Source organism: Cavia porcellus, unplaced genomic scaffold, assembly GCF_034190915.1.
Source record: "Cavia porcellus strain 051 isolate PalLab524CR breed Dunkin Hartley unplaced genomic scaffold, mCavPor4.1 scaffold_9, whole genome shotgun sequence".
NCBI lineage: Eukaryota > Metazoa > Chordata > Mammalia > Rodentia > Caviidae > Cavia > Cavia porcellus.
The window spans coordinates 45937814-45958819 of record NW_026947492.1 but is presented as its reverse complement, the minus strand read 5'-3'; the positions used below and the strand labels follow the sequence as shown (position 1 = coordinate 45958819).

Sequence of the window (21006 nt, the reverse complement as noted above, 5' to 3'; positions counted from 1 at the left end):
CAGAGGAGGATCAAACCTAACATGAGAGCTGCCACGAGAGTTCATTTGTTCCCTAGTATTAAAGCTCCAGTGTGACAGAAAATGTGATACTCACTAACCTATATAAAGTTAGACATTTGAAGAGGAAGTAAAAATCCGTGCAAAACTAGTTATATCCCACAATGTAAGATATGTAAGATTAATGCTCAGAACATCTTAGTTTGTTATCAGAAAAAATATTTTATTTAAGATTTGATAGAAATCATAAAGTTTGCATCTCTCTCTGGCTTAAAAAAATGAATAGGAGTTGGGAGCATGTAATGGAAGGGAATGATTTTCTTTTCCACATCAACCACAGTTTCCAGCCTTACTAATTGTGTTGATGGCAAAAATAAATAAATAAAAACAAAACAACTTTACATTTTCAAGAGCATAGTCTGATTCAGTTATAGTCCTGTAGACAGGCCATGTTTTACTCAAGGTTTCAATAAAGACTCCTCACCAGCTGCCAAAGATTCCTCCTTCCCTTCTTTGGTATTCTAATACCTAAATATACTGACTGTAAAGTCCAAAACATCAAAAAAACTACTTAATTTCTCTTGAAAAGAAATTAAGTTAAACAATTGCCACAAACACTTCAGAATTTGTTCTATCAGCCTTACCAGCCGAATTTGTTGTTTTGGTTTGTCTCTTTGTTTACCAAGGTAGAAACAAAATATTTGAACGCATTAATCAAATATTACTAAAGGAATATTATAATTATAAAAAATGACCAAACTCTTGGGCAGGGACGGAAGACACAGTTGTGTGAGTTACGTTTATAATTAAGAGACTGTAGACTTAATCTTACAAAAGTCAGCTGGATCACTGGAGAGAAGTATGCACACTTGAAGACAAGTCAAAAAATACTTACCACATTAGCCCTTTGCCACACTCTTTCATTCATTCAATATGCAACCAAATCATTATTGAGCATCTTTTATGTGTAGCAAACCCTTCTAGGTGCAGTGACCATCAAAGATACAGTGATGGACAATGGGGACAAGGCCCCCAAGCCCAAGTAGCTTGCTCTGCCTACACTGTAGCACAGGATTGGTACATATTCTGACAAGGAGTTGGATAATGGAAAGATAGAGATGCCCTGGAAAACTCAGACTATAAGCAATGCCTCTGTAGATTTTAACTTCTTTTTCTGATGGTCTTTTTACTGTTTACCTTTTCCTAATTTCATACCTGACACAATGACTTGCACTTGTGAAGGAAAATGACAATTGTTATTTTAATCAAAGCACAATATAACAAGTACTTAAGAAGTCCTTATAGTGTGACAGACATCACATGTATTAGTGTATTCATTCCCTGCAACCACTGTATCAATTATGTGTCTCATGGTCTCCATTTATTAAAAGTGAGAACTGAGCCACAGTGAAATGATGCAAAGTTGCCTTGGGTCACACAGTTGGTAATTGATGCTGCCAGTATTCAGCCTAAATTCTGTCTAGCACAATACACTGCTACTCTCGGTAAAGCATCTGCTCTGTATTAAACCTATTCAGGTAGTATGTCTTTCATTCCCCATAGTACTGTCGAGTAGATGACAGGATCCCAATTTGTCAGATAAAAAAAAATAAGATGTAGAGATAGGAAATGGTAGCGTCAGTGTTCAAAGGACAACCTGGCTCTTGCTCTTACTCCGTGCTTCTCTAAGAAGCCTTCTCTGGCTTTTGTGGTACTGAGGTGCAGACCCATAATTTCTTCTTTATATCAACTTGTATGTTTTAAATATCATGCTTTCCTAGAAGATTTTACTTGAAAAAAGAATTTAGAAAAGCCTGATAAAGTTTGAAAAGTAAATTTGTTAGCCCAAATTAAAAGCTGATTTACAGAAGTTTCAGGAAAAAAGATGATTTTTATATGGTAGATGCAAAATATGCCAATGTGTTAGGTATTTAGATGGTATTTTTGTTTACCATGATATTTACTAATGAAGATATTATATTGAATGAAGGAAAAGTAAAATTTACAATTTGTTGACTACAGGGGATGAGATGAAAAGTATAAAATATTTGGTTAATTAAATGATGTAAGTGAATAAGTTAATGCAAATGAATTAAGACTTGTCTATAAACTTCTTTAAATATACTGTGAACCTTTTTCAGACCTCAGTAGATAAAAAGTAGGATGTGAATAGAAAAGTAAGATTTTATTTTTTTTTAATTTTTTTTCTGGGGATGAAACTCAGAACCCCACACTTGCCAGCTAGGCACTTATGTCACTGAGCTAAATCCCCAGCCCAAAAAGTAGGATTTTCATGCAGGCTAAGTGATGATATAGTTGAATAGTTCAAGTAATATATTTATCATCCATCTGAGAGGTATTTATCTTTTATTTATAGCACATTTAGAATTACTGTCAAATCTCAGTGAATTTTACATGACTAGTTTTTTGACTAGCTCTTTTGATATGCCCTTCATAAATAGAGAAATATTCATTCCCAATCCATTGATGTATGGAATAAGATTCCCCTATTTCCAATTACCAACTATGTAGCTTTTTTAATGCCTCAGAATTTGTTCTTCAGCCATTGCTGTCATGATCTCAGTGGATTTTAAAATATTGGGTCAGTTGTAACATAAGAAAAACTTCATATGAGGAAGCAATCATTCAGTTCCTGTTGATTAAAGATTATTTTCAGAAGAAAGTTATGTAATAAATGCTGTTCATGATATCAAAGTTGAGGTGAGGTCACCACAAGTAAATAAAAGTTAACTAAAGGCAAAAGGGAACTTGGAAACTGGTAAGATGTTTAGGACAATTATACACAAAGTCACATTGCCCTTTTGATCTTTTCAGCTAATCAACATTTCCCTAAAACTTCCAATTGGCCCTTAAGAATGAAACTGTGTATGTTCTCGTGTCTCTATAGGGTAGAATAGGGAGAGCTCTTCTGGGCTTCAGTAAGATTCACGCATATGCCAGAGTACTCAGGTGCGTAAGTTATTGGCACTTTGCTTCTTTATACTGTTCCTGTGTACTAAGATTTAGCTCACTATATACATCCATCCTCTCAGATGCTGGAAATCCTTGAAATGGTCCAGTGGCTTTACTTTTCATGTTCTGACCTCACTCCCCTTCTGCTATAACTGCTTTATCAGCAGTCTCAGGTTCTGTGCCTTGTAGCTTTGGCCAGAGTTATTGGATTCACTCTAATTAACCCTACAAAATCCGTTTGAGGATGAGGTCTGAAGCACTAAGTTATCCTGCCTCCTCTAAAAGAGATCTCATCTAAAAGACTTTGGAAGCAAATTGTGCTGTTTCAGCTCTAGCAGCCATATCCCACAAAGCTCCCACAAATTTTACCTTAGAGTTTCCCCAGAGGAGCCCCTCCTCTTCCACAGGTTGACCAGGCTGCTCGATCTGCTGGCTGCAGAAGAAGACTTGCCATCCCCTACATGCATGCGCACCACAGTAGAAGTGGTGAAGGCGCTGCGCACATTTCTTTCGGGTTTGGCCAGGATGATGTACACCTTCGGCACAAACATGCAGCCTAGAGCCACTGTGGCACTGAGGCTGACTGAGAAACACATGGTGATGATTTTGTAGTTGCTTCCAAAGTAGATTGGGACAAAGGCCAGCCATATAATGCAGGTGGTATACATTGTGAAGGCAATATACTTGGCTTCATTGAAGTTAGCTGGAACATTTCTGGTCTTGAACGCATAGAAGGTACAGCTCAAAATCAACAATCCATTGTATCCCAGAGGAGTGACAACTCCTAGATTGGTGGTGTTACAAATCAAGTAGACTTCTCGAATGCTTGGGTAGTCATGCATTATATCAGGAGGCTCCATTATAAAAAGAGCGACAATAATGCCCAACTGGATACATATGAGAATGAAGGCAATCACTAACTGAGCACAAGCACTCATAAATCTGGGCTTTTTGGTACAAATCTTCTTTTTGCTTCCAGCCAGGATTCTTGCAATACGGTTGGTCTTGGTTACCAGGGCTGAGTAGCTCATGGCTGGAGAGAGGCCAATACCAATTCTCTGAAGATAGCAATAAATCTGTTTGGGCTTTGCGATGAGGCAGAAGGTACATAAGTAACCCAGGCAGATGCCAGCAAGGATAATGTAGCAGAGTTCCCTGCTGGAAGACTTGACTACTGGAGTATCACGGTAAATGATGAAGACTACAGTGACAAAGAGGGTGGCCAGCAGGCCAAGGCAGGCAAACACCACAGCTGCAATGGGCTCAGGGTCACCCCAGCGAAGATACTGTACTGGGATCAAATCACAACCTGCAGACAAACAGACACATAATGAAAAAGAGGGAGATAAATTAACTTGGCTCACAAATCCCTAAGATACAAGTAGATGGATATGGCTATTATAATTTGTCACCTATCTTTTTAATTTCTATATTCCAAACTATTCTTTCCTTCCCAAACTAACTCAGAAAATCCATACAGTATTTACTAAATACTCTGTTATAGAAACTGTTCTAAATTCTGAAACAATACTAGTGCTGTCTGCCCTCATAAAAATAAGGTTTTTTTTTTTTTTAAATACTGTTAACTATAATAAAGGTCAAGGGTACTGGCTCAGGCTGCGGAAACAATCCCCTACAATAGAAATTAGCAGTTACATGTGTTGGCTTGAATGAGCATGGAGTTCAGGAGGACTGGTCGACAGAGGTTAACTCTTAAAGAAAGGAAAAGATAGGAGATGGTCGCACAATAGTGCCTTGAGAGACTCAGGACGAGGCAGGAGGGAAATCTCGTGTGTCAAAGGTTTCTATACTAACAGTAAATTGTAGAGGTTGATATTGAGGAATCACATGATTTTTGTGGATGTTATTTTAAGCATCAGTTTGGTTGCTGTGTGCATACCAAACTGACAAATATAGACAAAGTTGAGAATTACTTAAGAACCATATAGAATGTTTGAATGGATGTGGAATTATGCAAAAATAATCAAAGATGACCAACATTAACAAATAAAAGTTCAGATTTTTAGAGAATTCTATGATTTAGGTATTATAGAAAAGATGTTATTTTAAAAAAGGATTTTTTTTTTAGGGGCTGGAGATTTAGTTCAGTGGCATAAGCACCTGCCTGGCTAGCACAAAGTCATGAGTTCAATCCTGAGTACCAAAAAAAAAAAAGAGTACTTTCTTAAAAAATGATTTTTTAAAATAAGAAAAGGCAGATAATCAGAAATCTTGGACAATGCCTATTCTCTTCACTTTATTATCTGCACATGTCATGCAGTTTTTAGTATAATTTGATTAACAGCATATAGTAATATTTGTTACCTATCTTCTATTTAAGTTTATTTTGTAAAGTGGTTCTCAAACTTAGCTGTACACTATAAATGTATATATATATATATATATATAATGCTAAGGTCTGGATTTTCCTGCTAGATTTTCTGACATACTTGGTACTTGGCCTGAGCATTAGTTGAGCATTAAAGTTTCTAAAAAACATTCTAGGCCAGGCATATAGCTCAGTGACACAGCACCTACCTGGCAAGTGCAAGGTCTTGAGTTTGAGTTCTAGTATTTAAAATCAAAAAAACAAAAACAAACAAACAAAAAAAAACCCCACTCTAATTGGTCCTGATATGCAAAACTTGGAACTATTTCTCTAGGAGGATTATTCCCATCAGTGAGAATTTTTAGAAAATTGAATTAGGATAGCTTCATTGAGTATGAAATGAAGCCAATAATCTGCTACATTGAATACTTGAGAAATATGACAAAGATTTCCAATTGTCCAAAAATATTTTCACCTTAATCCCCAGAAACCAGTGTTTCATTTGGGAAGATGGAAGATACTGCTAAAATTCTACATTTTCCAGCAACTATTGCAGTCAAATGTAGCATATGAATATATTTTAGTCAATAAGATGTAAATAGATGATTCCTAAAGGAAAATGATTAATCTTGGAGAATATCTTATTTATTTTCCTTCTTTTCTCTCTCTGCTGCATGAAATATAATTTGATGACTAAAGTTCCAACAATTGTATTTGACTTATAGGTAGCTTTAAAGACATTTCAGAGTTTGAATGAAAAACAGAGGGATTGAGTCCCTGAATACAATGAAACCACAATTTGGAACCAGCTCTGGATAATGTGTGTCCACATCTCTTTGTCTAATCTACAAGGCTTTCCTTGTTACCTAGATATGCCCCATGATCATGGATGTTGCAATAAATGACTTTGAGTAGCAATGGTTGCTAGATGAAAGGCAGGAAACAATAAAGAATGATGGGAAAGAAACATGTGATTCTTTAAGAATATGTGCAAGGACAATTTTGCTATGAAAATGAAATAAATGCCTTTTCGTCTCATAGCAATACTTTTAATCTCAGGATCTCAGATTTCAGATGATACTATTAGAATTAGGGTTAAATTTATTATGTTAGACTGAAATTCTCAGCATAGTTTAGCAGATTGTTTCTATAAAAGATATATTCTTACTCTAAACAATTGTGCTTTTAATACTGAAACAAAACTATTTAAACTAAAAAATTTTGTATAGACCAGACTAAATATAAACATTTTTTGTATAATACCAATAATTATGAATGTATCTCTCTCTAATAAACATATCTGTGTCCAAATTTTTAGTCATACTCTTCACTCAGATATGATGCTTATATTTTAAAATGTAATCTCTGATACTTCAGTGTATATTAGAGTTTAGGTTTATATTTACAAAGTTACTCCTTGTACAAAGTACTTTGCACAAGGAAAAAATTAATCATTCCTATCTTCATTTCTGCATAACAGCACTGATTTGACAACAAAATTTATTATCTATTATAATTAATTATACACAAGTCTGCTTCTACTGCTGTGTCATGAGGTATTAACATTCATGAGAATTTGCTGGGAAAAAAAGAATTTTCTGTTAGAATAATGTTATGTGATATATGAGGCAGGAATCCTTTTGCTAGCTAAGAGAATTAACTCAAGTGATACATTTATTTTAAAAGCTTTTCTTTTGCTCCATTTTTCTACTATTCTGATTAATCTTTTTCGTATTTTAAAAAGAAAAACAAAAAAGAATACAAAGGATATAGAATTTTGAAAAAGTAGGAAATTAACACTAGTTAATATATTGCATATTGCTGTCTTAGAAGTAGTTGTTCAGATTACAAGACCTACGCACAAAAAATGATCAGTCAAACAATGACAGCATAAACTGCTCATTTTGATGAACTAACAGAGATTAGTAGTATAGTTATCTATCTTGGAAACATATAATTCTTAATCATTTTTTCTTAAACATAATTAGCACCTTAATTTCTTTAGGATAACATATACCATTATTTTTTGTGTCAAATATATCCATGAAATCTTCATATGCAACCCATTAACATCCTGTGTGAAGCAAAGAAAGCTAATGAGGTTTATGTGTTGAAGAAATATGCATGAGGCATGCCTCAAATATGATACCATTATTTTCATAAATGTAACTGAATTTATACATTAAAATAATTTTTTCCATTTAATGTGTACCACTCAGAAAGCTTTATGTTTAGTCTAATAATACCACCATTGCTCAAGATATTCTTGTAACTATTCTCTTGGGATAGCAAATACTACCATTGCTCAAGATACTCTTGTAACTATTCTCTTGGGAGAGCAAATTAGACTCTCACTAGAGTTATAATTATTGAAACTTTTAATTGAAGGACATACTACAATTTCAAAAATAGATGTGCACCATCACTATTTGGAAAGCCTACAAAAATATTATTCAATGGACTGAACTCAGAAGATTTTGACTCATTATTCTGTGGTGGGGTGTTATAGTGTGCTGAAAGAGCCCCAACTTAAACCTCATGTAATCATGGGTGGCGCTGAATCTGACATTTAGGATTAGTTTGTTGTCTGGCACTGGTATTGGTGGTGTGAAGGTGTGAGGGCTACACTCACCCAGAGGAGGGTCAGGGATATAGTGTAAGGGAGGGGCAGAAGGTATGGTTTTTCTCTTCTGCCAATGGTTTACTGTTTACTGTGGCCCCACCATTCCGTCTTGCTGCTTGGAGCCAGCTGAATATGGACTGAGACCTCCAAAATTGTAAGAAATAAACCTTCGCTTCCCTAATTTTGGGTGTTAGGTATTTTTTCTCAACAATGAGAAAAAAGTAACCAAGACAGAATATGGTACCAGAGGAGTGGGATGCTGTGACTCTATCTGGCCATGTGGTTCAAAAGCCTTTGGCAGTGGCTTATGGAAAGAGTCTGGAAAGGTTTGGAGATGTTGTCTAAATGCATAGAGCTGTAACAGCTTGGGCTGTTCTGTAGGGGAGATTCTGGTCAGAGCTCAGGAGACCAGAAGCCAGAAGACAGTGGTAACTGCATGGTCCACTCTAGTTTAATGTCGTTGCAGTCCATTTTTCTCTTTTCTTATGTTCATAACCCTTGCTCCTTTCCTTCCCCCCTCCCTCCCTCCTTCGTTTCTTTTTTCACTTTTCTTTATTTTCCTTGTTTCCTTCCTTCTTTATCCTTCTCCTTTTTCCTCTCCCTTTCTTTCTCTTCTCTACCTCCCTCTTCTTTCTTCTTTCCTTATCCAAATATATTACACAGAGATCAACCTTCAGGTTTACAAGTCTATCTCCTGATACTATACCACTGCATGTTAAGTTGCTCCATTGCTCTAACATCTATATTTTGGAGGAATAGTGTCCTTCCTAACATGGATCATGTTGTATCAAGTCTCATAATCTGGAGGCAGTGGTAACTTTGTTATCATACAAATTTAAATTCCCTGTGATTAATGCCCCTAAAATGTGCATCAGCCTACAAACATCTAGTAATTGATCCTAAATTTCTGCTTTATTCTCTTTTAATTACTAGGCATTTTTCATTAAACATTTTCTTTTTTTTTTTTTTTACTTATTTCCTTCACAGTGTAATAGTAAGCTTATAGAAGTATATGTAGAGGTTCACTAAGAAGCTAAAGTGTAAATTTTATAGATTGCTTAGGAGTTTAATTGATTTAGAATAATATTGCATTTCAGTTTAAACAATCTTATTCATAGTTTCCTCCTAACAAGCATCTTCTGATTCTGTGAAGATGGAAATCATTACTTTTTTTCTAAAATTCAATTAAACCATACATTAGCAAACCATGCCTGATGTTCTAAGATGGTTTGGATAGCTAAACCATCTCTTTCTCTTCCCCTTTCTCTCTTGATCCATAATTTCAGGGTCTTTGGAATAATCCACAATTTCACAGCTTGAACTTATATGAATTGAAAATATAACAGTTTTTTAAAAGTAAGATGAAGTCTCAAAGTGGTTATTCACATTTGCTGTATGACTCCACCACTGTGTTTTACATGTATCTAATAGCAAAATGTTTCATTGAATTTTTGAGCCTCTAAGATGATGTTCAGTCACAGCTAGTTTCCATGCTTACCATGGATATGTTCACTTCAGAAAAAATTCTGGGTCTGCATACCTTGAGTTCCCAAAACAACATCATAGCAGTTCAGATCCAGAGAAATAAGGAAGACAGAAAAGGTAAACTGTATGTGGAACAGACTGAAAGTGACCATGACATGTTTAGTCACCAGAAAATACCCTATGCTTTGAAATCTATTGCTCATATGTTAAAAGTATCATCTATTCTTCAGTTAGATAAATGGGATATACAGTGGTGTAGTCATACAACAAACATGGATAGCAGTTTTTGAAGTTCACTTAATCTTCTAAAAACATATTTTCAATTCAAGTCATTTGAGATATTAATCTTACATAATTTATATTACTACAGTTAATAGTTCCCACTGTTGCACTTTTAAACTTTATTCCAAGTATCTATGAAGTGGAAGAGGAGAAGGGAAGATGTCTTATAGTCTGTAAATCAGGCTGAGCAGAAATTCTTTAATAAAATCTGCAAATTCTGTGTACTTTTGGTTAAAATTAGTGTTGTTGAGAATATTTGAGAGTAAGATGTGTATGTTCTCCATTGCCGGTCTGTCTGATTAACCCTTATGGTGCTATATTTCAGACGAGCAGTGATTCATCTCAGAGGGTAGGGTATTGACTGATGGCTAAAAATGCTGTGCTTGCTTTCAATATGCTCGACCTTTAATCTACATTCCCTCCCTTCTTTATTTCCTTAGATTTGGATCTCTAGGATGTTTTGGGAATTAAGGGGTGTATAGACCCAGAATTATTTCTGAAGTGAACATGTAAAGGCAATTTTTAAAACTTATAACTGGACGGTATGTTAAGAGTAGGAAAGGCAGCTCCAGCTTGGTTAGACTCAGCTGGGCTTGAGATCTGCCACACCAGCTGCAGCTTGTAAGACAGACATAAACTCAATCAGAAAGTACATCTTGTTGTGCTAACTTGCTTCAAGGACAGACTGGCTTCGTTAAAGACTGTGATTGATTCTTCCTGTTCACGCAAGCCCCTGACCTTAAGAAACCCCCTTTCAGCTCGGAATAAGTCTGCCTGACAATGTATGAACCAGTCTGTTTAACCAATTATAAAACAACCTGCTACCAGCCTTTTGTACTTCCTTAAAACATGTGTGTCTGTTTAACTCCAAGATGGGGCTGGTGATTTGGAACTCAGTTTCCCCTAGCCCAGTAACATAAAAATGAGTTGCTTTCCAGTTTCTCTGTGCCTGTTCATATTCTATCTGAATTGGTTTGGTTTTTTTCCACAACAGACATATCTTTGTTACTTTTATGTTTTCTATTCACTTAGATTCAGCTACAATTTCTTATTACCTCCTTAGTTTGGAAGAATTGCAAGTGGTATATGAATTGTAGTGGATACTACATTTTTGTCTGTAGCACTAACTATAATTTTAATTTGTGTGTAATTTTGGTTAATTATCCCATTGAGTTTTCTGTTTCTTGTTTGACTATAAGCACCTTAATGTTACAAGTCCATCTCTTTGGCTTCAGAAAGATCCTTAGTCCTGAATATCACTCATTTGGTTGTCCTAGAAATTTGCCAAATTATATACTATAATCAAATAATATAATTCTTATTCTCATGTCTGAATCAAGTCATGTCATTTTCAACCCTCTTTTTTGCTGCCTTTGAGAACTATAAAGCTACAGAAGTGTGTATGTTTAGAGACAAAGGGCTAAATTCAATGTACTACCCTTGAATGTTACAGGCAAGTGTCTGGTACTTAGAAAAAGCAAAATTAGGTGAGATGCTCAGAGGCTTAATTTTGTGAAGTGTCATACCTTCCACATTAGTAATATTTCTGGTACTGATTACTCACTTAATTTGTGTTTTATTTAATGATTGATTAATCTTTTTGAGTGATTGGTTACATGTGCATAAATCATTTCTTCTATGAGTAGAATAAAAAGGAGGCAGTAAACAGAAATTATTCTTTTAACAGGTAACATCTGATTAAAGTTCAGCCTCATTTTCCCATGAAGGCTATTAATTACAACACATTTTTTTAAAAATTGAAGGTAGATAAAAAAGCAACAACCAAAAGCCTCTCTGTTGGAAATGCATATTCTAGAGTTATTTTTTTTCCATTATTTTAGAATGAAATAAAACATTCCAATGATTGCTCTCTCAAAATATTTAGCCTCCACCTAATTTGTAGACAGGTTTAATCAGTAACTGCTTTGGTCAAGGCTGTTTTATTTTAATCTATGTCAGTGCCAAAAACCCAGAGAAAATGAATACTTAAGTGCCTCTGTATGCACTATCCATGAGGTTTTATGTAAACTGTATAATAAGTGAGGTAACTATCATTATCTCTGTTTTACAGAGAGACAATATGAGTCTTACTAATACATGTTAACTTCCTGTTCCTGAAATTAAAACTTTGGGCTTATATATTTACTTACTTCCCATGTTTGTTTATTTTTGCAATACTGAGGCAGAAAGCTTGATCAATTGATCCCAAGAAAAAAAGTCCTTAGGCTACTCAGTAGGAAAAAAAAAAAATATGATTAATGAACATTGTCTTGCAATTCAAGGTGAGCATAGTGGTTGCTCAAGTGTTTAATAATTATTATGCTGACGAAAATGCTTGCTTCCTCTTGAGAAATATCATTGGTTCAAATTGTTTGGCAAGATTCTTATCCTATTCTGTTGAAGGCGGTTGGTTGGATATTGATATGAGTTGGTTAGATGCTGATTTACTTCCCTAAAGTTTTCTAGCACTGAACATTTTCAGAATTGGCACAGATTATCCACAGCACAAGAGAACAATGGTTGATAAAACAGCATTACCCATTTACTACAGAATAGACTCCTAGACATCTATTCATCATTGAACCCGCTCTATTTCACAGCCTTCATGGTTTATTACACATTTTTGTCTTAGCTGCCCTTAATATAATTCCCTTAAGGAGCTGAAAGTTCACAGCTATATTTTTTATTTAGTTTTTATTTTTGTTCTCCATCGGTTATATTTTATAGGAAAATTTAAAATTGCATGCCAAGATTTATTTTATAATTAAGACATAAAGAGTGATTTAATAGTACTGCAGAATGCTAAAGGGAAGGGTGATCACAGATGCACATTTGTAGGGAACAGCTTTGAAAAATATGACTTCTGATGATACTGCAGATGAATAAGGATGGAAAAACACAGCATATGGATTTAAATAATAAAATGTTCTGACTAAAATACTTTTCTCTCTTTCCACTTTTCCATATCTCTCTTCACTGACTAACTCTTCATTATTCCATTTTCCAATTCTTTGAGGATGATTGTTTCTTATTTCCTGAGCCTAAGTGATAATTGCCTCTTGCCTTGTAGCCAAAGGGTTTCCTCTTCTGTATTTTTGTTTTTCTGTCCATTGCATGTGGAAAGAAGCAAGCTGAGGGCAGGAAACTATGTCGTTGCACATTGTTGTATTTGTAGCCCCAAGCACAGTGCCTGGCGTGCACCACACAGTTAAATACATAAAATAATTAAATTATTACATTAAAAAGGACAAATGACAATTAGAAAATATACTAATTTTTCAGTTTGCATACAAACATTTCCCATGAAAATAGATCTTTTATTCATTTCTTTGTGTCTTAATGTTTCCATATATAAAATGAAAGTAGAAAACAGAATTCCCTCTCTAATGAAAGTTTTAATCTTGGTATGTCTCTACAGAAGAATTCACTAATAGGAAATTAAATTTTCAATGGCCTGGAAAAGGCTAAGGCTATAAAATGCTCAAAATTTTTGTATTTTACTTGAATCAAACATTTAAGTTATCTCTTTATAATAAATGAGTATCCTTAGAATTTTACACATATATGCTATTGTTCGTATTTTATCATAAATTTCTATAGTACATTGCTTTTCTACTTTTTAAAAATAGGAAAAAGCATTTTTCTCTGTGGCTATCATCCCATCCAAATGTTGAAAAACTATCTGATTTTATGACTCAGAGTTCTTGCATTGTCATTCCAAGCACTGCTGTATTCCTTCTGTATTCACATACACCCTTGATTTTCTTTTCCTTTGAGACAAGCCAGGATTGTTCTAAGACTTAGGCTTGCATCACTCTTCTTAAGGCTGGTTGCAAAACAGTATACATACTGTGATACAAACTGCCTTCTATTTTGTTTCCCAAGCCTCTTAGTTATTAAATTTTAAATTGCACAAAATTGCATTTTTTAAGTGTGCTACTGTTAAGTATTTAACTAAAATGCTTAGTTTCACTACAGAAAAAATTACAAAAACAAAATCCATAAAAATAGGAAAGGCATACTTGGAGAAAGAATAATGTTTTGACCCACCAATGAAACAAATTAAAAATTGTTCAGATAGTACAACTAGAGTATTCGCTCAATTTTTAGTTCATGCTTTTGAGCATCTGCTTTACTTTGAGTTTCAGGTTTGCATCATAGTGATATAAAGACAGTAGTTCCTCTTTTAAAATAGAGAGTTGGCCACATTCTCAGACTTTGTGACTCTATTGTTGGCTTCATGATAAGCACTTAACTTTAATTAACTTCTTTAATAACCACAGTATTCTTATGCGATAGGGACCACTATTTTATCTAGTTTTGATTAAGAAAACTGAGATAGAGTTGAAACTAAACAGTATCTAAAGAAATAACAAAGGAAAAAATACAAGCATGGAAAATTAGAAGACATGTAGATAAATAGCCAACATGCAGAACAGATATGCAGAGAGATAACTGTAGAGCACAGTAAAATACTGTCATAAGAGAATTATAATGTCTCCAGAAATTACTGCTGAGAGTTCAGGTAGAAAATCAGCAAAAGCTTTAGGAAGGAAGATGATAATATCTGCCTACCTACAATTTTAAGATTTGGGTGAGAATGATATAAATACAGATGTAATCTGAAAAGTGGCATGATACTTATGAAGTGAGAAAAGAGAAGCAACAAGAACCATATATGTAAACCAGAAGTGACTCCACATATGCTAAATTGCCGATGTGTTTTATTAGATTGTTCTGCAGTCTATGGGGGAAAAGCCAGCCTGTTACATTTTCCTAACTTCTTCCCTATAAAAACAGCTCCGAGTAAATGATACTATATTGTTTTAAATTATTCATGAGTACAACACAGGGACTAACGCTCTAAGAGGTTTTCATTCGACTTAATGCAGTTTTTAAGAGGTGTCAAGATCAAAGACGTTTATCTGTTTTGTATTATAAAATATACCGATGCTTTATAGAACATTCTCCAAATATGTTATATAATTTAGTGGTAAGCACTAAATTATAATGTTTTATGCTCTTAGGAAGAAATGTGATAATTTTGAGGGTAAGTTGCATTTATCAAAAGCTAAAATCAATGAAACCACATTATTTTCTTCAGTTGGGCTATATCAGAGTGGTTTTGATCATGATGACATTGTTTTGGCAGATCAGATTTATCATTGTGAAAAACAAAGTACACATTTTTTATTGCATGGTTTGACAATATGACAACTGATTTATATTTTCTTTTAGAACCTGGTTTGAAAAGTTCCACTGGGAGAAGGGCTGTCAGCACCACCTCCTCCCCAACCCTAGGGTAAAGAATGTGTACATGCAGGCAGTAATACACGATCATTTAGTGGGAAAAGAAAATTGTAAATTGATGAAGTTTGAAAAATTGGAAAAGTAAAAAGGATTTTTATAGTTTATCATTGTATGAGCCTTAGTATCTCATTTAAAAAGTCAGTGAGTGTTCTCAATGTTAAGGGGAACAACTTTATCAAGCATATTGTTTGAAATGAACTTTACAGCAAGAGAGAACAAGGCTGGAACCTTGTTTTACAGTTTGTTGTGTGATCACAAGCACTGATTTTTTTTATTTCTGATCTTTTTTTTTTTCCTGTGGAGATCATGATTCTAACCTTTTGTGAATGTCAGTGTTAAGGTTTTCCAGTGCCATAGAGAGGCAAAACAAAAGAAAAAAAGAATACTTTTATTGAGGACTTTTTGAGGAATGTGCAACTCTTGAGGCGAGGCTTTCTCCGCTGACCAGGGATAAGCATGGCAGGTTTTATGATTTCTGGCCAGAGGTGGAGTTTGAGACAATCACTTGATGGCAGGTGAAGAACTGATTGAAATTTTCTTCAGGGGCACAGGAAGGAAAGGGGAAATTGTAATCAGGGCTGAGTGGGAAGGAGGAGGAAGTAGTCATCAGGGTAAGTGTCTTTTTTAGGATTATTGGCATTCCTTCATGCTACACCACTGCCATAATATTCAGTAATTTATACTATGGCAGAAACCTTTCATCAGGAGGATTATTGGCAGAATATGAAGTTCTTATTGTGGTAGGTGATAAGTACCTAAAACACATGGATGTGGTCTCTTTTTTCCATTCTGTAAATACTTTTTGAGTGTAAAAACGTATTTTAGGATTTTGTATTCACAAATTAACGAGGCGTACAAAACGGACAATACAGTATCAACAAAAATAAATGATCATATGTTAAGAGAGGCTATATGAAGTAGAGCAAGACAACTGACTTAGGAAGAAAGGGATAGTTTTTAGTATTCAACTGGTTGCTTAGGGTAGATAGATGACTAATAAAAGAGAAAGGGGTATGAGCCATATCAGGACCTGGAGCAGAGCCACTGAGACAAAGAACAGCAAAGGTAATAACCCTAAGAAAGGAAAGTTTTGATGTTATAATGGAGGTACAAAAAGAAAAAAAAAAGTGTTTTGGGATGAGGCCCAGATGAAGTAAAGGAGAAAGTAGGACAGATACATTAAGGGACACAGCATATAGAACACATTTGTAAGAACTGACTTCTACTTTGAGTGAGATGAGAAACTTTTGCAGGTTCTTATACAATGTAGTAACATGACCTGGTTTACTTTGCAAAAAGATTTCTTTGCTTGGGGCAGTGAAAAGAGAGTGTAAATAAAGTTAAGGAATGAAAAAGGAACGAATGTGGTTATGAAGTTATGTCACTGTTTCAGAGTAGAAGTGATTAATAATGATTGCTAGTACCAGGGAGTTCAAAGTACAGGTAGTGAGTGACCAGTGGTAGAGTTAGCATGAGAAGACCAAGGCAATGGATTTCCTGATAAATGGCCTGAGTTACTGAAAGAATGGATATGACATCACATGAAACAAAGAATAATAATCATAGAATATTCAGGTGATTCATGGAAAAGACCTGTACTTTAGCTTAGAAATGTAGAATTTGAAGTATTTATTATATTAGACAAGAAGTCTGAGCTGGAAAGTTAAATTTAGAAATCTTTAATATGTGAATGTTATTTCAGAATAACAGAGTGGTTATGATCACCAGTAAAACAAGTATAGAAAGAAGAGAAGACCAAACCTGAACCCTGGGATATTTCAAAATTACATTGTGGTTGTTACTTCAAACATACTGTTAATTATAAATGTATAAACAAATTGAAGAATATAGATGTTAGACCCTTATGAAAAGGTTAACAAATACATTACTTTCTTACCAATGAGGAATACATCAAAATTGTGTGAAGTCATAAGGAAATCAGAAACTATATATTTATTTGTTAGTGGGTTTTAATTTTTCCAGTTCTTATTCCTTATTAGTAAATACTTGCATCATATAATCATTCCATTCCTTATGGAGAGTTGGTAATGTGCATAACACATCTTCAAGCTTTATTCATTCCCTTTCCCTGCCTTCCAGTTCCTCTTCTTCCTTCTCTTGATCTCCTTCTTATTTGGGAAAGATTCTCTCTCTCTCTCTCTCTCTCTCTCTCTCTCTCTCTCTCTCTCTCTCTCTCTTTCTCTCTTTCTCTCTTTCTCTCTCTCTGTTTCTGCTTCCTGTTATGTATCTGTTATTTTGCTCTTTATTTTTATTTTGGGTTTCTCATATAAGAGAAACATGCAATATTTAGACTTGTCTGTCTGATTTATTTTACTAGTCAGACGGTGCATCCATTTTCCTACACATAAATCAAATTTATTTCTTTATGACAAAGTAGTATTTGGTTGTGTATAAATACCATATTGTCTTCTTCCATTCATCTGTTGATGAAATATGGCCATTTCTAAGATTTAGCTGTTATGAATTATACTTTTATAAACATGGGTATGCATGTATCTCTGTAATATGATATGTTTAACAGTGATAAGATAAAAAAAGATGACAGATGCCTTTTTTAGTAAAGATTGTCATAGATCATGATTACCTTACTAACTTTTGGGATCACTATTGATTTTCTGTAAATAATTCATTTTAAATCAGATAAGAAAATAAGTTAGTGAAGTTCAAAGAGACGTTTATGAAAGTAACTTTAGTTCAACAAATAAAAATTATAACCTACTTTGTACCATTGATTTGGTTAGTCAAAGGTATTACTTTTAAAAGTAAAAGATATTCAATAAAGACAGGTTGGATATTTTTGACCATTTTTCTCATTCATTCATTCCTAATTTAACCTACCTGATTTAAAACTTTAATACCAGTGGGGTGATAATAGTTAAACTATGTGAACAGTCAATAAGTACTGAACTATTTGTATGTTATTAATAGCTACAATCATCCTGTGAATTAACTAGTTTCATTTTATTAAAAATGAAGCTGAAGCCCAGAAAAGAAAAGAATTTGCTTAGTGTCACATAATGAGTCATTAGTGGTATAGCGGTTTGAAGAAGACTATGACTTAACTGCAAAATTTTTATGCTGTTAGGAGAAAATAAATAAAACTTTATGCTGTTAGGAGAAAATAAAGATGAATTATGCATCATATGTTATACACAATCAAAACCCTCAGCTATATTATTTACACTATTCATCATAAATCAACTTCTTTAGATTATATTGAAAAGTATCTATGTAGCATATTTAAAAAGAGAAATTTGGAAAGTACTCAGAGATCTGGGAATTGTATTGTTATACAGTTACTTTCTTTTATAGCTGATGTTTGATATTTAGAAAAAGATTGTTTCCCTAATACAGGCTTCAATAATAAATTTAAATAATTTAGATAATAAGGAGCTGGGGATTTAGCTCAATGCCACAAGTGTCTGCCATGAGTTTGATCCCCAGTACCAAAAAAAAAAAAAAAAAAAAGGCAACAATAATAAGTTAAATAATAATAAAGAATAAATAGTAAATGTGAAATAATAATACATTTTCCTGTTAATAGCTTTATGTTGGAAAACTATTTTTAGATACTTATACATTTTCTCTAAGACATACATCTTTCCTTCTTGTTTTTTCTTTCTGCTGGAAAATTCTTCTGTTACCTACTTAACTTCATTCTCACACTGATTTGCTTTCCTTCCAGAAGGTACTTTTAAATTTCTAAAACCTGGCTAATCTTCTCTCTTACCGTTATTTATATAGTAATCAATATGTACTCTTCGTATCCTCATTTCCACCTCTCCTGTTCTTTCATTAGACAAATATTAACTCAGTTTGTACTTTATTCAAGGCATGTTGACTACATTGAAGTCTTTGTATGCATCTCTTGGTAGTTTCTAGAAACTCTAAAGTAAGCATTGTGGTTCTGACACCACTGTGACCAAGCTTTAAATTGGGATCTAGTTGAAACAAATAGTCCTTAGTGAATAGTTACATCTTTCGTGTTACAATTGCATTTGCTGCATGGTACAATCACTGTACGTGTCTATACTCTGAATGCAAACTATCAAATCATCCTTCTATTATACAAATATGATTTCATTAAGTGGAAAGTCAGGAGACTTCATACCTTTAGCAGCAGAATTTAGTACGGTATGGAAAAAAGTAAAAATTTAATAGAATTATTTTTGCTGAATGAATTATGGAGTGAATGATAAGATAACCAAATGTACAGCATATACTCCTTCTCACATTATTATTTCACCTAGAAACTAAGAAAGTACATAACATGATTCTGTAAACCTGTTCTATTTTTAATATTTGCAGAGTACTATAACTGAAGTAATAAAAATTAAACAAATTTTTCATCTAATCTCATAATAATCTTTCCAAAAGAATCAGAAACACATATTTAATGATTGGGTCTTAAATTGGGGGTCAATATGATTTATTTAAGTTCTTTATGTATTCTAGATATTAGTCCTCTCTTTAGGGAATGGCTGGTAAAAATCTTTCCCCATTCCATGGGTTGGCCCTTCATTCTGTGGTGGTTTCCTTTGCTGTGCAAAAGCTTTTAATTTCATGTGATCCCATTTGTTGATTCTTTGTAATAATTCCCCTGGAATCAGATTTTTCTTTAAATTCTTTGCCTACACCTATATCTTTAAGAGTTTTACCTATTCCTTTTTCCATCGGATTAAGTATTTCTCTTGTAATACTTAGATCTTTGATCCATTTTGATTTTGGTTTACTGCCTGCTGAGAGACATGGGTCCAGATTCAATATTTGGCATATGGAAAACCAGTTTTTGTAGCATCATTTATTAAAGAGATAATTTTTATTCTTCTATTTCTCTTCCTATTTTAATTATAATAATCAAATAGCCAGCACATTTTAAGCACATTTATTATAAAAATGTGAAAACATCATGGAGATATTATTGACCAATTTGAAGCTGATTTTTTTTGTTTCTGTAATTTTCTGAAGATATGAGACTTTTTTTGATTTCCTAAAAATATATATGAAAATATGATTGTAGATAAGGGAAAAAGTCTTAATTCTTGACCTGATTTTCCAGAAGTTTTATGATCTTGAGCAATTTATAGAATATTCATGAGGCTTAATTAATTCCTTTATAATAGTAACTGCCTCAGATTAAAAAAAGATAAGATAGTAATTATTATTATTGGTAATAAAAATTGATCTCTCATGTTTTCATTTAATGTGTTTATTTTTTAAACAGCAAAAATACTCCTATCACCTAGAACAAGCTGAGGAATACAAATCAAAGAAACATTTATAAGGAGATTGTAACTCCAATGCTGGAGTTACAAAACCTGTCAATGGCTACACCCCCTTGGAGTTCATCCTTTACTCCCTCCCAGATTCCCACCAAGTCTTTTTTGTTTGATTCTGTTCACTTTTTCCCTCTTAAGTGATGACACAAAGGGTCCAACCTCCAAAGTAATTAGGTAACTGAGGAAACCAAAAGGACTTCCCTGAGAATGTTCCTGTTAACATTAAAATGTTGATGTGCTCTGCCTTCCTTCCATTTTACCACTTTGCACTTAAATAAGTTACATTTCTTTCTGAAAGAAAAGCAGGAAACCATCCTAACTTCCTGTCATAAAGCTTCCCACTGAGTTACTTGTTGAAAGCTACATTGTTTTTGCTTTTTCTTTTCACTTGGGTTTATTGGGTGGGTGCCAGAGCCTGGCAAACCTACCTGGAAGTGTTTCTGTGGCTTTGGCCTGGAAAGCTAAGGATCTCAGAGATCTACTATTTACATCATATCTTCAATTCCTCGACAGAACACAAATTAAAGACCTCTTTCTAATATACATTTTTGTGAATGTGTGGCAGGAAATGGTATGCAATCAAGCATTTGGCAGAGGCTTTTAGACAATCCTTTTGAGTATGAATACCACATCAAATTGTTGCCTTTCTCCATATTTTCCTGCCAAACCAAACAATACTGCAGTTGCTTCCTTGCAGAATTCATTGC

At 33.9% G+C, this 21006-nt stretch overlaps 1 protein-coding gene and 1 long non-coding RNA gene across 4 annotated transcripts in view; one reads left to right on the top strand and one right to left on the bottom strand.

Annotated features, from left to right (window-relative positions):
- Grm5 (glutamate metabotropic receptor 5) overlaps positions 1 to 21006 on the bottom strand; it is a 478225-nt gene that overhangs the window by 46943 nt on the left and 410276 nt on the right. For all 3 annotated transcript variants that reach the window (XM_063256291.1, XM_063256289.1, XM_063256290.1), the window contains exon 8: positions 3340 to 4279. In XM_063256291.1, the coding sequence (XP_063112361.1) occupies positions 3340 to 4279 (940 nt within the window). The remainder of the gene's footprint in view (positions 1 to 3339; positions 4280 to 21006) is intronic.
- The window catches only part of LOC134477674 (uncharacterized), a 56725-nt gene that overhangs the window by 12240 nt on the left and 23479 nt on the right, over positions 1 to 21006 (top strand). The window lies entirely within an intron of this gene.